The sequence below is a fragment of the Melospiza melodia genome, chromosome 1 (genome assembly GCF_035770615.1).
Source record: "Melospiza melodia melodia isolate bMelMel2 chromosome 1, bMelMel2.pri, whole genome shotgun sequence".
NCBI classification, from domain to species: Eukaryota; Metazoa; Chordata; class Aves; order Passeriformes; family Passerellidae; genus Melospiza; species Melospiza melodia.
Window position 1 is genome coordinate 164,223,791 of NC_086194.1, and position 16,956 is coordinate 164,240,746.

A 16,956-nucleotide genomic window follows, 5' to 3' on the forward strand; every position below is an offset into this window, starting at 1 on the left:
ATTCAAGTGCAACAAGCATCTAGACACAGTGCAACAAGAACAGTTCAAACTCCAGAGGGGCTTGAACTGCTGGAAGTAAGCACAGACAACACACAAAAATATTTTAGTGAATTAAATGGAACTAACGTAGGAAAGTCATATTTGTTCTTTTAAAAACAGGTTGAAGACTGAGAAACATCACTTAGAAAATGAGTTTGCACTCTACAAACACTTCTTTGAAGAAATTACTTTGCTCCCAACAAGAAGCATGATGAAGCATGACGACATGAACAAATGGAGATACCTGGTGAGCCACAATCACAACAGACTTCATTGCCGGGCAATCTCTGTATGTCATCAATAATGGCTTTTGTCAGATCCTCTAAACTGTTTTCACCTGTGCTCTGCTCTCCACGGAATGCCATATTTAATGCTTCTTCTTTGCTGTTAGTCAACACTGATATCCATCTAGCACAAGATAAAGACCTTAATGAAGATCTGCATTTGCAAATACATGTTAATCTACAAACTGTAGAAATCTCGCAAGGAACAAGATATTAGTGGGACTATAGGGAAGGACTGTATTCTGGGAGAGAATGAGAAGGGGGAAAAGTGAAAGACAAAAAGGAAAGATTTGAAAAAAGATAAGTAAGAATGAGAAGAGAGAAATAGTCTTAATTCTAACATCCCTTTGGTGAACAATTTTTAAAGCCAAGTTCTCAGGTTCCTCAAATAAGTAGAAGTTGTGGAAGAGAAAAGGGGCAATTAAGCTCCTGTAAATTTAACTGCTTTAAAAGATGCCCAAAATCTTCCTAAAGTCTCCTTCCTGGAGAAAATGATAATCCCTACTTTCTCTTCACAGAGGAAACAGCAAGCACCCTGGTGCATGTGTTGATGTCCAGCTGCCTTTCAAATGCAGGTCTCTGAGCACTGATCAGAGTCAGACTGCAAAGCCCAAAAAATGGCAACTGCCAAGGCAACCAGGGGGTGAAGGAGGACAGGAGAGTAATGGTACCAAAAGCCAATATCAAACTTCAGGAGCAAGCTGAGTGCAACAAATCAAGACTCTTCAATGATATCTCAGACAATATTCCCTCCCCTCCCAACCACTCTGCAAGTTGTGGCTTACACATAATGTTTTAATTAAAAACAAACAAAACCCAGTCTCAGCAGCTGTTGTGTTCCATGTGGAAGTAAGGAGGAGAAAGCAGTTCCACTAAGGACCAAGGACATTGCAGATGCAGTGTTGCCAATTTAGAAAAAAGAGCAAGTTAAAAAGAAAACCTCAGAAGTAAAGTGATTTTAGATCTACTGCAAATATTGTATTTATTTAAATGCAGAAATGTTGTAAATTGGCAGTGTCCTCAATGCATTTCATGTTTACAATGTCCTGCAATCATTGGTCTTCTGAAATATGCAGAAATGGTATGGTCATCTAAAGAAACTAAGAGTACTTCAGATTGAAATTCATAATTTCTCAGTGAAATAACAATGAAAAGATTAGCTTTAAAGGAATTCAGAGAGAAATTTATGTGTGTAATCTTAGAACACAGATTCAGAGCCTGAACTAATATATGGGCATTCCATATTATATACTTCATGCACATTTTCTTTTAATTTTTATGTGCATAAAAGAATCTAGGAAGTAGTGCTTAAAATGCTTTAAAAATCTTGAAAAATCAGTGTTAAGAATAAAAGAGAAATTGAAAGTCTTGAACACAAATTTGCTCCAAAGTTTACATGGTGTCAACAATGAAGGTACATTCATCTTTCTCATTGCATGAGAAGAACCCACACTAGAGGGCATTCTTCTGCAATTTTAATGGTGAAATTCAATGTTATTTAAAAATAAGAAGCAATGGTGCCTTGTTCTAATATTATAACAATGTTTGGTTAAATACAGAAAGTAAAATAATAATTAAACTCAGACAAACAACATTTATTCTGACATTTGTTTATAATTTTTTTAGCGTTACAATTTGATTAGTTTGTTAAAAAGGCAGAATTTGAATAAAACTCAACTGAGCAGTAACAATTAAAAATTGTTAGATGCAATTACAACAAAACACAACTGAGCCAGCTGTTAGTTGATATAGATTTCCTTACTATGAGTACCTAAACTGTCAGAGCAATCATTATTTTGGTTATGTTTGCTAAGGAAGAAAGAACCTCTGTCCAGGACTGTCACTGGGGCAGCTGTGAGTGAGAGCAAGAGGCAGCACAGTGGCAGCTCTTCCCCCACCACCACAAGGACAAGGACAGACATCTCTGGATGACTGGTGCTGCTTATCAAGAAGTGCCCAGTTGGTCACCAGGCCTTCCTGGCAGGCTGCACACTCAAAATAAACCATGACTAGAGTGAGAGAAAAAATTTCAGTGCTTCTAATAGGAAATAAAACCAGACTGGAATTTCAAAACAGTCCAACAGGCAGCCTGCTAAACTCAATTTATTTATCTGCCTCTCAAAAGAAGGATACTGCTTATTTATTTTTCCCCTACCTTGCTCATGTGTTAAGACAAAAAACCCAAACAAACCACTCAGCTACTAAACCAACTAATACAGTAAAAATTAATTTATGGCAGAGTACCAAAAACTTATGACTCATAAGAAATAACAGTATTTTCTTCTTGACTAAGAAAATTACTGGAATAATTAAGTTCCAGGATGAATGCAGTAATCATAACTAGCAAGTCAGCTTTGCACTGTAAGAGCCAACATAAAGCTGTGGAAGCTCAGAAGGAAATTGCTGCACACCAAAGAATTCTCCAGCTCTTTTATTTCACCCATGACTCCCAAGGCTGAGCTTTCAATGCTACTGCCACCCAACACCACCAAACAAGTGAAACACCCTACAAACATCCCCTATGCCTTTAAAATACACATGGGGCAACACGGGCTTCCACTAGAATGTGGTTATTTAATGAAAAAGTGAGGTAGTCTTTGCAGTCCTCTTCAGTAGTAACTTTATTCCTTGCCCTTTTGGGTGCTGAACATTAGACTACATGCACAACACCCATCTGGAGACACAAGAGGGAAAACCAGTGCTACATGGCTCTCAGGAAATAATTCTGATGCAGTGGGAAGAAAGATTGTTTAAAAGGAAATAATTTAATTGGAAGCACGCATTAAATGAAGCAAGCTCTTGGATTCTGAAGTACCAATCTCAGAGATGTGCTTTGCCATTTATTTCTAGGCCTACAGAAGAAAAAATGTACTGCCTGTAGATATTTTCTATGTGCCATATTGAGATCTTTTATCTATTTATTATATTTACTTTCAAGGAAAAGGTAAGATCAAGAGGAAAAGAAGTAACTGCAGAACAGGGCTGACAGAGAAGATTTGAGAACAATTTAAAAATACTTCATTTGAATCCTAATAATCTGATGTAATCCTAATATCATCCCAAGCACTCCACACAAACCAGGTACTGGCAGGATGAACAATCTAAATGGGGTTTTGGTTAGTTGGGTTTGGTTTAGTTTCAGATTTAACATTGCTGGGTTTTAAAGGAGCTCTGTAGTGTGAACAAAATAGTTTACATTTATAGATTCATAACAGCAGAAAAAAGAGACAGTAGGCACTAATTGTGCATTAGCTGTGAAAATTATTTTCACAGTTATGTGTGATTTTACACAAATCTATTGGCAAAATAAACTTGAAAAAATGTAAACATTCTTACGCCACGTATTCCTGCTCATCTTCTGCTTGAAAGTGGTAAGTTCTGTTATCTGAAAGAAAGAAAGAAATCTTTTCAGGTGGCATATGACAAAATTCAATCTGTCTACATCCTTGGTATAAAACCTATGTGGTAGCTAAAGCCTTCAAGAGCAATTTCTCTTAAAATACATCATTAATCCTTTATTCATAGCTATGGATAACAATTCCAAAAAAAAAAAAAAACAAAAAGGGAAGATGAAACTGTAAATTTTGATTCACACCAATTTTATGTATTTTAAAAGTCTTAAGTTTTGAAATAATAAAGAAAAATAAACATATGGATCAAATGTTACCCTTTCAGAAGTCAAAACTGAAATACAATTAGAAGAGGGCAAAATTAATTTGTTCCTTTTATATAGTTTTTCCCTCCAGCTGAGCCAAGAAAATTGTTTTACTAGACAACAGATGAAGACATGAAGTGGCTATTATCTCCCACAATCAAAGGTTTCCTAGACTGTCCTTTTCAATATGGAATGTTGGAACTGTGTCTTGGTTAATACTCTATATGTGAAGTCTGAAAACATTAAATTGACTCATCAAAAGAGTTTTTAAAACCAGACTGGATACAAACATCTGCAGTACAGGACCAAAATAGGAAATAGGGGAACCACAGAGCTTCAATGCTGACAAGAAAAGGCACTACCAATTTTCAGACAAAGAGAAATATATTTTAATGTAGGATAAGAGAGAAAGAAATTGGGTCTCCTTGTCTTCCTCGTTCCCTCAAATAGCACTCAAAAAGCAGAACAATGACTGAAAAGCAGGATAAAGCCAAAGGTCTTTCCCCTTTCCTGGTGGATACAGATAACACATGTTTCACAAAGCTGTTAAACATCTCTGAACTTAGGGAGCAGCACATATGCTGCATTTCATGGCTTGTCACAAACAAACAATATTTATGTCACATCATCAGAAATAGAGGCTCTGAACAGTCATGAGACACTCTGTGTGTCTGGATACAGACTTGAACTTTGAGCTCTAGCCTTGTGTTCTACTCAAAGCATCTTGCAATGACATTTTCAGAAACCCCAATAACACAAGATGGAACTAAAGCTGCTACATACGCGATATCAGATCAAAGGACTTCTTATCTTCAGCATTTGGCTTCACCTGGCAGGTCAATAAATTCAGTTTAGCTGGTTGCCTGTTGGACTAAAAAGAAAATTTATTTTATTTTAAAAATGTATTGATTTAGGATTATTTTCCCTTTCTGGAAGTGTGCATGTATGATATTACATAAAGCTTGGACATGCACACATATCCACCCTCAAAAAGCTGGAGACCAGCATCACCTGTCTGATTTGGTCTCTCAAAAGGGACACATTGCTAAATCTAAACAAAATGAAAATTTTCATGGTCTCACTTTTTCTGAAAGGGATGAAAAGAAAAACTTTAAATTTACAATATCCTAATATTTATAGTTTTTAATTGCATTTCTTCAACAAGGGCAAAACTACAATGCAGTTTTTCATTACAGAATGCCCATGTTCCAGGTTTCCTCCCATTTTAAATAAAATATATCAAAGATATAATCCTAAAACTTTAAAATGGAAGTGGAAAGTTGAAGATCTGGAGTTTCAGAATTCAGGATAAATAACAATATTCTGTGCTGCAATTAAGTCACTTAAGACATGATAATTAAATATCTCTGAGGAATTTGGGGTTTATACAGGTAGTAAGCTTTAGAAATTGAGGGCTGTCAGTTGAGGAGTGAGTGGATTTTGGGGCAAAGGTGGAGAAGTGGTGAGGAAATGGGACAATCTCCTTTAACAAGAGCAACTCCTGTGCTTGTTTCCAACAGGTTCATGTCAAATTCCCACAAGGCAGTTTTAGCACTGCCTCCCCCTTGATCTCCTTGGTGCTACCTCATGACTGAGCATTCCCAGGAAAATTCTTCAGATATGTGCCTGATCCCAAGAACTCACTGTGAACAAAAATGCCCAGCATTCCAAACTTTAAATTGAAAGCACTCAAAACACTAAACACGTTCACTCCTCTGTCAGACTCTAACCTAATATCAAATACTTCCTAAGCTCCCAAATTATGTAGCTCACATATATACCATGACATTCCTTACAAGCAAATCCATCTGAAGTATTGAGAAGTCTGTTCAATGCATTTGCCATTTTCTCATTAAAGTACTGATAAATTCATTTCATAAGCTACAGTCTCACAAAACTTCAACAGTCAGAAGCTGAAGTAACATCCTTTTTGCAATAGCATATTAGCAACTCAGATTCATCAGGAAAGGATAATGCTATTTATTTTTTTTGATATAAAGGTATAAAAGTAACTTACCGTTGCATGTGAGATGGTAAGAATTCCATTTTTAACAGTGCACTTCCTTCTTTGCCATACTTTCCTTAACCTACATAAGAATATCATATCAATTTTCGTAAGTAGATGTGACTTCAAAACTCATAAATAACATTATCATTTTGGGACAATTAGGTTTAAAAAAAAAAGAGATACAGTCAAAATTTTACTAAATGCTTCATTAAAAGAAACTTGGAGTTTTGTGACAAATCTTAATCATCTTTTAGAGAGTTATAAAGACAATAGCTTTCTTTTAACTATGACTACTTTTTATGCTTGCTTGTCATGCTTTTGATATGCGCTACATTACATTCAGTGCTGTGCTCAGGCTTGAACTTTGGAACTCCCAAGACCCTGTGGCAGGTGCATTAGGAGAATATGCCTGAAGCACCCACAGTAAAAAGCTGTTAAAATTAGAGCCTGAACATAGCAGAAGATTTCACTATTATTAACCAGAACATACCCATCGCTCTTCTTTAAAAGATAACCTTTCTTCTCACTGCCATATTCCTTATTCCCCTGAAGCTGATGCATACTGTACCCTCCTTGCCTGCTCTGTGAATCCTGGAAAAGGGAAACACAACATTAACATTCTCCTGATGTGCACAGTAAACTTTCTTAACCTTTACGCCTATTTTACTTTTTCTTCTCTACAACATCACAAATTGATAAAGATTAAAAAAGGATAACTCCTACTGCATGTTTTACATTGACAGGAGAGCTTGATTTTACACCATGTGATCTTGAACTAGATGCATGTTCAAGATTAAATTAATACATTAGGCCTTTGATGGAAATATGCATCTCAAAACAAATGACTTTTAGAATACAGGTATTTAATATTGCACAACCTCATAAGCAAAAGATAAAATTTCAAAAAGAAAACAACAGAATATAGCATGCATCTATATATAGAAATACATATATAAAGAAAGACAAATGGTAATTTTTTCTTCAAATAAAGTATATTTATAATTCATGAGTTTTAGTGAATGAAGTCAGCTGAAATAACTTTTGGCCTGATCTAGTGAAACAATTAAGAGAAATGGATTAACTTGTTACAAGCACATAAGAAAAAAAAATCCCCCAAATTCATTAAAACATTGACTTACTCTCCTAGACTTCGATCACGAAAGGCAAAAGCAATAAAGGAAAGAGAAAGCAAATAATTTGAAACAAGAATTATTATTCATTTAAAAAAGACATGTTCCCTGAACACAAATTTTATAGTCCCCATTGTTAAAACAATGTTTCCCCTTTCTAAAGACACTAACAGAGAGAAGGCAAGAACTATTTTTAGGCATACAGGTGTTTTGTCTCATCCAGTAACAAAATACCATAACAAAATTCCAGGCAACCTGGCATATATGACACTGGCTTCACAAAATAACTTAGAGGACTGCAGGATCAAAGTTTAATACATCTTCCAATCTTGGTAATCTTTAAATTGCCTAAAATTATAGTTATATTGTATCCTCCACAAGAGGAGCTACTTCTGAATTTCCATTGAAAAAGATCAGGCCCAAAGTTAACTTTTAATTTTTGCAAGTGTATGCAAAAAGCTATATTTAAGGGCACATCAATTTGTTTTTGAATAAAACTGTGAAACAATAGCCTGCAAAACATTTGCCAATATCCCATCAAAAAAAAAGAAAAAAAAAAAAGGAAATGGAAAGCTCAATTACTCCCTTCTCAATAACCTTTCCTCTCTACAGCAGAGTTTCTTACTACCACAACCAATATATACTGAAATTACTCCCTCTTGATTTATCCAGAGCACTTACAACTGACTTTCATTTTGTAACAAGTTTGCCACAGAGTTTAGAGAAGTGCTTTGGTAAAACTGGCAGGTGTGGCTGGAGCAGCACAGAGGCTCCTGCAAGCTGGGTGCTGCCAGCAGGGCTCACACCACCACAACCAGCAGCTTGTTTGTTAAAATCAAACTTCAAATCCCCATGGGAATTAGGGAATTAATCCTGCTGGTATTAGCATAGGAAAGAACATAATGAGATATAGCTCTTATTGCAAGTAGCATATAAGATAGAGATTTAGGGAAATAAATCAAAAAGTAAAGAAATAATTGACAAAACAGACAAAAAACATGATTCCAGAAATTAGCTATATTCAACTTAATGCTGTTAAGTTACCTTTGCAGCAATAATTAATAGACAAAAAGAGGGAACAGAAGCCTGTATTAAAGGCTCAGTTTCTTTTAAAATTGAAGCTTCTTAGGACATGAGCATTTTGTAACATAAAAGATCAGATGCTTTACACAATTAAAAGTACACTAGTAATCACTAAATACTTTTTCCAAAAGCCATAAACCATAATAATTTTCCAAAATTTGATAATTCTTGCACAAGGTAACAGAATCTGCCCCAGCTTGACATGAGGACAGCACAAGAGTGGCCACAAGAGACACTGCCTGTGACAGGGCCAATGTCAATGGCAATTCCTGCAATGAAGCTGCAGCACTGGCACTGCTGCCCTGCCCCAGATGTGCTTCTCCAGAAGCCAGGTAATTGCAGTGATTGCAGTAATACCTTTTTCACTGATGAAAGGAGAGGTATGCCACAAAAATGTGCAAGGCCATTACATATGCCCATAGTGCTAAATAAACACCTTGAACAAGTGCAACAGTGGAACAGGAGCTGCATTATGAGACCTTAAAAACATCAGGACGTCTCACTTCTCTCACAGCTGCTCTCAAGAGGTTAAAGACGGCAGAATTTACAATTTGGACAGGAATCACTAGTTTCAATTTCCTTCTCCCCATCAAAAATACTGTTTACTATCAACAACTAGGGCCTCAATTTTGTTATTTCAAACTGTTTCCCTGCCAAAGCAATGTTTGGTAAGTATACTTCTGATTTTTTACAAATCCACTGCAGAAAATCCCATTCATTGAATGTTCTTCAATAATTCCATTAATCCATCAATTTTGCATCAATGAGATTATAGTGCACTAATATAAGTGGAGAAATGTATACTGAATCATAATCCACCAGGCCATCTGTCACAATAATAAAGCCCAGCTTTATGCACTTAAAGATTTGGATACACACAGTGATGGAGGCAGACTGGGGAAAACTCAGGCCACATCAGGCTTTGGTGTCTCTCAGCCAAGGAGTAATGAATGCTGACCTGCTGCTTCAGGAGCAAACACTAAATACCTAAGTAACACATTGTCTTAACAAGCTCCTCAATTTCTGCCAGCATCATTACCCTGTGACTCAGGTCATGTAGCAGAATCTCATGACAAAGTCCTCATGTTGATTTTGAGACAGAAACTTGAACATCAATGTGATCAAGCGGTTATTTTATCAAAAAAAGCAGATTCTTTCATTACAGCATTTCTCTATCTCTCTCCTGTGATTTGCCTGGATATCTGAGAATCACAATACTGCTCCTTTTTCTTCTAAGACACACCTTCAATTCTCTTCAAAACAAAGACTTTATTTTTTACATTTATCACTTTATATACATATATTATACATATATACACACATAGAGTTTTTCAAGAGTCTTAGAATTTGTCCAGACTGTAATTACAAGCAGAACAGTTGTACAGTTTATTTTGGTGATGCCTGTGAAGCTTCTTTATTTCAACATGTATTCAAGTTTCAAAATTTGACTTCACATTTAAATTTCACTTTACTTATATATTTTAGATGGGTTTTTTTTTACTATATATATTTTTTTACTACACATCCAGGAAAGAGGTAACCAAAAATCCAAACATTATATTTCACTTGTTACTCTGCCTCATAATAATCTATGAGTAATTTTGAAACTTGACTTCTGTGGACTGTACCATATGCAGCCATGAATGCACAATACATTGCTGAAGAACATCCATCCATTTCTCCTACTGTATTTCCAAGAACTGGCTGATTGTCAAGAAGCATGAACTCAACAACATATGCAGCATCCAGGAGAGGAGGAGATGTTTTCCTTTGCTTCCCAAATAATCAGCTTGTGGAAGAAAAGATACATGAGAGGAGAGCAAGTCTTGCTGCTCTGTGTGTTGGGAATCAATTCCTGATGAAGAATGAGCAGGAATTATGTTCAGAGTGATTTAGATAATAGGGAGATGACAAATGTAATGCCTGTATGGAAAGCTCTGTAAGTGTTATGGAAGAGATCTGGTAAATCCATGTGTACATTGCAGATGGAAGGGAAAAAAAACCAACAAACTTAGAATCAGGAAAGACTGTAAAGTATGAGCTAAGGGAAAACTGAGCACTAGAAAAAGCTGACAGCTTTCACAGTAAATTGGGATCTAGTCAAAGGTTCGCTGTGGTACTCCTGTCAGCATTTGTGCCACAAAAGAAATTCTAAAAAACATGCAGAGTGCATTGTAAGGCTGTGCTGTCCTTCAGAATGGTGGATTAGAGGTGCAGGAAGAGGAACAGCCTGCTGGCCAAGGTTTGTCTGCTGTATGATGTACACCTGTGTTATGTAAGCAAACATTCAAAAGAATAAAAACAAACCACCACTGTAAGGAATTACTTGTCCTTTATTCCTTATTAACTGGGATTCCACATTAGTTAATTTACTAACTTCAAGCCACACATCTACACACAGTGGCCATGATCACAATGGGCTATCTGTAGAATTATGTGACAGTCCACAAAAATGTTTACACCTATTACTTCTCCTGTTTTTCAAAAATTTCAAAAGAATTCCAGGAAATTAAAGATAGATTTTTTTTAGCTTCACAGCACAGAAGGAAGATTAATGAAAACTACTTTGAAGAATATATTTATTATTACATATACTGGAAAATCAGGGCAGCTTTTGAACAGAGAGGTTATGTACAAAAATTTCCTGGAAGAATCAATTAAAGAAGCAATTAAATGATGACTGATGCAGTGAACCTGGACTTTCAATGGGCACTTATTCTTCCTTATGAAAGGGAAAGAATTACATTGCCACAGGACAGGAGGAAAAGTCCTGAGGTGACATAACAGGTTAAAAGCATGAAACAGCCAAATGAGTTTCACAGAAAGCTGTGCCAGCACATATTGTGTCCTACACAAACAATATGGAAAAGGGTGAACAGTAAACTGTCAAATTTTGTTAGATGTTATTAAATTATTCAGGATACCCAAGAAAGGCTCACTGAAGGATTTCTCAGGAACTCAACAATAGTGAGTAGCTTGACAACAAATGACAGGTGAAGATCAGCATTAAAAAATGCCAAGTGATGCAGAGGGGAAGAATAAGATACTGTGAGCTCACCATGAAGATTCAGAAACAGGATGATATGGTTATAGCTTTACAGATGATCAAACTTACACACCTCCTCTGGCCAAAAAAGCAAGTCAATGTAAGGCTTTATATGAAAAAAAATAAAAAGAACAAAAAAGTATCTAGCAAGGATATAATAAATTCACACACACACTCAGATCCTGAATAGGGTAAGCAGATCAAAAAATTCAAAACAAATAAAAGCAGAAAGACTATTCCACACAACATGCAGCCATGGTGGGAAAGGCTCAGCTGTAACATAAGCTAATGATTTACACTTCTTCAAAAAGCAACTGCACAAATTCAAAGACTTCCAAGCTAGCCAAGCTACTAATGGGAGGGTATTCTGGGGAAGTATCAGTGTTTATTGCCCTGTCCTTACTCTCAACACCCACTATAAACTGGCATCAGAAACTTGGCTGACTCAGTGACCTGGGTGTAAATTATGTTTTTATGTATATACGATATTAGCAATACTGTTGATCACATATTTGGATGATCATATATATTCAGAAGAATGGCACCTACCTAATGTTTTGTTATAATTTATATTTCATAACAGATATCTGGTAAATATGAATGTTTTATACACCACCAACAAAACTGAACAGAGGGTAAGCAAATTTTTCCTGAAGGAAAGCTACACTGACCCTCCCAACAATCACTGTCACCATGGGCTATTCAGTATTTCTCTAAGGGATGATGATTTTGCAAAGTCAGAGTATTATCTCAGGTAAAATTGTGATGTGTGTTATTATGTTCTCTCCTAGTCCAAAAGGTATTCCAGAACATCTGCAATGGACACCACATGTGCTTCCCTCCACTTCTGCAGTGCATACCAGACACCAGGGCATTTGATGATAAATTTTAGTTTTTAACTGCCCTGTCTCAGTCCCTTCTGTCTGAATAGCAAACAAATTTTCTTCCTTACTATATACTAATAGCAAAAGGAGTTTGGAGAGGAGAACAACAGCCCAAAACCCATGTGAGTTAGCAGCTGAACTCCAAAGTGCAAACCACAGCTAAAGGCAAACCTCTGGTTCTCATTCTGCCTTGGGATCACCTGGGTCAGGAAAATCCTGAGCACAAACTGGCTGGAGGACAGCAGAACACAAGATGGGAGTGTGCATCCCTTCTCTTCATTTTTTTCCCTGAACAATCATTCCTTATCATTGTCAAGGACAGGATGCTGGGGTAGATGAAGCATTTATCTGACCCATTACAACTCTTTTTATAGTACATCAAGAAAGTACATAAAAAAGAGAATAATTTCTCTTTGTACATAAAATAGAAACAGAAAATGAATGTAAAAAAATTGTTTGTTGATATGTAGTTGAACATTGTAAATATTAGTTTTGCATGATGTTGAAAGTCCAACTCTTTTGAACCAATAACTACAAAAATTTAACATTAACTAAACCAATTTCTGAATATAAAATTCACAAATTTACATTATCTCCAAGAATAACATATCTAAATTATTTACCTCCTTCTGATCAAGCTGCAGAGAAGATTTTATCAAATCTCTAAGAGCTGTAAGTTGCTTCTTTTCTTCATCTTGTGTCTGCTTTATCTACAGAAAAAGATTGCCATTATACACTTGCTGGATGCAAATTTAATTTTAATGTTTTATGCATTTTAATATACCATTTCAGAAGCTCAACTATTTTGTATTTTTGTAATAGTTGAGTTTATTTTCATGTACCAGTCCATTCTTATATCTTCACCTTCTATGCATTTACTGCTTGAAAAGCAAAATTAAAATGAATGTATAACTTGACATGCACTGTTTATTCTGTTATATTGTCATGGCTTACTATAGCTAATGCAACTAAATTATCCTCTGAAATATTAGAATAACTCAAATAAATTTGACAAATTACTTAAGGAATAAAAATGCAGTTTAATTTAGCAACAAATTACAATAGCAAATGGGATTACTGTAATTCTGATTATGGAATACAAAAACACTTGGATGACAAGTGATCTATGATTCCATGTTATTACTTTTCTTCAATAAACATCACAATTAATTCATTTATAAAACCCTGGTGCTATCATTGAGTAGTTTGGTTTTAAAAAGTGAAAATGGTACTAAAATTAATGTTAATAATATAAGCTGATTCCACTATTCATACTTAAAAGTAGTTTTATATTAATATATGATTGAATTAACAGTAGAATGAAAACTACTTTTCCTAATAGTTCTAAAAATTGCATATGAAGTTTAACAGTCAAGAGGTCTTTTCTTCATCTAGCTATGTTCAGTTTCAAGCAACACACTTTTCATTTATAAGATGTAAATTCAATATACATCCTCGTAATTCTATTTAAAATGTACACAATATTTTCATTTTCAGATATAAAGTTACTTGTAAGTAAACTTACATTATATAAGTCAGCAGCCAACTTTTCAATATATTGTTTAAGTTTATCAGCTGTTTTCAAGCCATCTTGGAAGAAACTGGAATGAAAAGTACCTTGGATTTATCAGGAATGTATGGAGTTCACAACACAAAGTAGATTGTCTCGTGTAGCAAAATAGCAAAACCAATAAAACATATCCAGCTTTTTCCATGTTCAAAACTGAACAAAATAATTTAAAAAGTTAAAACCCCAACAAAAAAACCCTTCCTAGTAGTTTAGAGTATCTTTCAAAAGTGGAGATACACCATTGTGACTTTAACAAGTATCAAATTAGAGAGACTATAGCCAATGTGTTTCTCCTACAGTAACTTCAAAAATCTTTTTTCTGTATTTAACTCAAGCTCCTGTGTGTTTGCCTTTGTGGTTCTAATGATGACAAGGTTGTATCTCACCAGTTTCACCTCAAGGAAATCCAAAGAAATTACTGGCTTTCACAGTGGTTTTTAAATTTACACAAAGACTAAAACTATTAATTAGAATAAACAAGATATTTATAAAAATGCATTCCAGATCTATGCCTCAGAAAATAAAATTATTTTTTGCATGCAACATGCAAGGTTTTCCCTTGGCCTCATTCTCCATCACTGCCCTGCCCCCTCAAACTCACTCACACACTCCCTCCTGGAAGTCTACAGCCTCAGAAGAGGAAGAATCAGACACCTGCCACATCACAGTCACGAAAAAACCCCCGATACATTCAAAAAAAGGGAAACAAAATCTTATGCAAAAAAGAAAATTGTAACTAAAGCTTAAAGTATTGCAGCACTTACTTGCATTGTGCATGGTAATATTTAATAAGGTTCTGCAGAAGGTCCACACCCTTTTTTGTCTTGATTTCATTAACCTTAATAAGATACTGTAGAGAGAATAGACAACATGTTGACGATCATGTATCACAAACTTCAACGGCTTTCAAACAATAAAACATCATTTGCTCAATGAATTAAACTCTGTGTTTAACTTCAGTGCTGAGCCACAGAACACCAGTCCACTGCTGCTTAACTAACCTTAAAACAGGTAACAATTTATCTGGCTACTCTATAAAATTTAAACACCCAAAACATAAAGCAAATTCAAGAAAAAATTTTCAACCTTTACTATTGTCTAAAGATTTCCCTTTTTAATGCTACTGTAGTCACTACAGAAATATTCTGACAGTACAAACACTGTGCAATTTTAAGTAATCTCCACTAAAATGTAATAAAAAGAACTATTAATATAAAAAAAAAATCACCTTTAGGGAACTAAATGCATCACTAACATTTATCACTTTATTAGAAATGTTCAAAGGCCTAAGAAAGCATATTGAAAGAAAGATATCAAAATATTGCTAAACCATAAATTTGATAAAATAAAAAATATTTCCACAGTGTATTTTCAGCCCAAGAACCTTCCCACAATAATCTAAAACCAAAGAAAAGGAATAAAACAAAAAGAAGCCAAGTTTTGTACAAGAGTTGCTAAAATAATTATCTTTATATTGCTGTACTGTGTCACATGAAAATAATTTCCTCCCTCCTCCCCCATTAAGTGACTAAAGATTTCACCATCTTCAAGAAAGACCCACAAAGTTTGTTAACAATAAGTTCTGGTGTTGCAATTGAAAACTGAACTTTGTTTCTTACTTCACACATCTGCAGCTGGAAGAGCCTCCTCTCCTTCTCCATCTCCTCAGCTATCTCAGCCCCCGTTATCTCCGTCCTTATCATCCCGTGCTGCTTCGCATGTTCTCTCTTCTCCTTCTCAATCTTGGTACTGAAATTTTATTTAGAAAATATTTTAGAGAATCCCTTCTGCTAAAATGTGTTCTGGCATTATTTAGGGAAAAAGTAATAGTTAAGAAGGATCAAAGAAGACATTTTAAAGATTTGCTCTTCTACCAAATCCTGTATATTTTAAATCTCAAGAAGCTATTGAGCCATGAAACTGTCCTTCCTTCAACTGTATTCTCTAGATTGTGTGTTACTTGGGGGAAAAAATTATACCTTAATAATAGCAATAAAAATATTAATAATACTGCTAATAATAATTCATTTAAAAAATCCCAACACCACAAAAAACAAAGCCAAATGGGAGACAAATACTTACAATTTAGTTTCATAATCTTTCCAGGCTTTGTCAAAAGGCTTTTTGAGGTCCTTAGGAAACAAAAAATTGTCTTAGAACATTTTTAAACTTTTTTCTGTGTAGTTATCAAGTAATAAAAAGCAACAAAAAAACTGTTTTCTTCAAAACTTTTCAGAAAGTAGTTGGAAAAAAATACTGGGTTTCAATCTTGTAAAGTATTGCTTTCCTGTGCACACTAAATCAGCAATTTACAATGAAATTTTCAAGATTTCATTGCAGTCATGCCAATTTTGTTCTTCGTACTAAATACAGATTATTAATAAATGCCAAGATAAGAAATACTCTCATGAGTGAAAGGAAAACAGTCACTATACAGATGAACATGAAACAAAAATTTAGTTTGCAACACTTACCCCTTTAACACCTTTTAAGTCTCCTTTTAAGAGAGAATCCAAAGTGAAAATAACATTGTGGCTTAAACCCTGGAGCTAAAAACAAAAACATTATATTCAGAAGGATTTATTATCATCTTATCAAATTACTGCCAACAATTTTTTGAACTTCACTAATCAAGTTGCAATCACCTCACATTTCTAAATTCACAGTAAATTCAAGTCTGGGAAGAATTAATAAACATTTATTTGTATGAGCCACAGAAACATTATAATTAACGTTTACTTAACAAGGTGACATAAACCCAGAATTTTACAAATAGTATGTAAGCAAAGTTCTGAAAGCACTTCAAGGCAATATTCATCCTCTTGAAGGAAAAGAAAGATTTGGGTATAAATTTGGCTACAGCCTCCTGAGTAAGAAGGACCTGTTGTGCCACAGGCTGGGAACACACAAAGCACATGATAATTCAACCACGAACAGAAGGAGCAAACAGGGCCACCAGCTCTCTGAATATTCCCCCCTTTTCGGGAACACTGCTCCTTTCCTTGCCCATTGTGTATATCTGACATCCCCTCAAACTCTCCTGAGTTTAAATTTCACCCCACTGAGTTCATACCTGTTTGGTTATGGACAAGAATATCAAAACAACCACTGAAACAGGTTCTGTGTTCCACTCAAACTCCTCACATATTCTAAAGACACTGTAGCCTTTTTTTTATTTTTCCAGGTGTATCCATTAAAGATAACCAACTCAAATCATTAATTTTTGGCTTGAAATGACTGAACAGTAGCCAGTGAGT

At 35.1% G+C, this 16,956-nt stretch overlaps 1 protein-coding gene across 3 annotated transcripts in view; it reads right to left on the reverse strand.

Moving 5' to 3' along the window:
- Positions 1-16,956, reverse strand: part of ASAP1 (ArfGAP with SH3 domain, ankyrin repeat and PH domain 1) — a 143,901-nt gene that overhangs the window by 40,599 nt on the left and 86,346 nt on the right. For all 3 annotated transcript variants that reach the window (XM_063174241.1, XM_063174226.1, XM_063174232.1), the window contains 11 exons: positions 16,174-16,248; positions 15,782-15,831; positions 15,319-15,448; positions 14,464-14,549; positions 13,655-13,730; positions 12,753-12,839; positions 6,477-6,577; positions 5,996-6,065; positions 4,762-4,849; positions 3,660-3,708; positions 284-447 (listed from right to left, as the gene is read on the reverse strand). In XM_063174241.1, the coding sequence (XP_063030311.1) occupies positions 284-447; positions 3,660-3,708; positions 4,762-4,849; positions 5,996-6,065; positions 6,477-6,577; positions 12,753-12,839; positions 13,655-13,730; positions 14,464-14,549; positions 15,319-15,448; positions 15,782-15,831; positions 16,174-16,248 (976 nt within the window). The remainder of the gene's footprint in view (positions 1-283; positions 448-3,659; positions 3,709-4,761; positions 4,850-5,995; positions 6,066-6,476; positions 6,578-12,752; positions 12,840-13,654; positions 13,731-14,463; positions 14,550-15,318; positions 15,449-15,781; positions 15,832-16,173; positions 16,249-16,956) is intronic.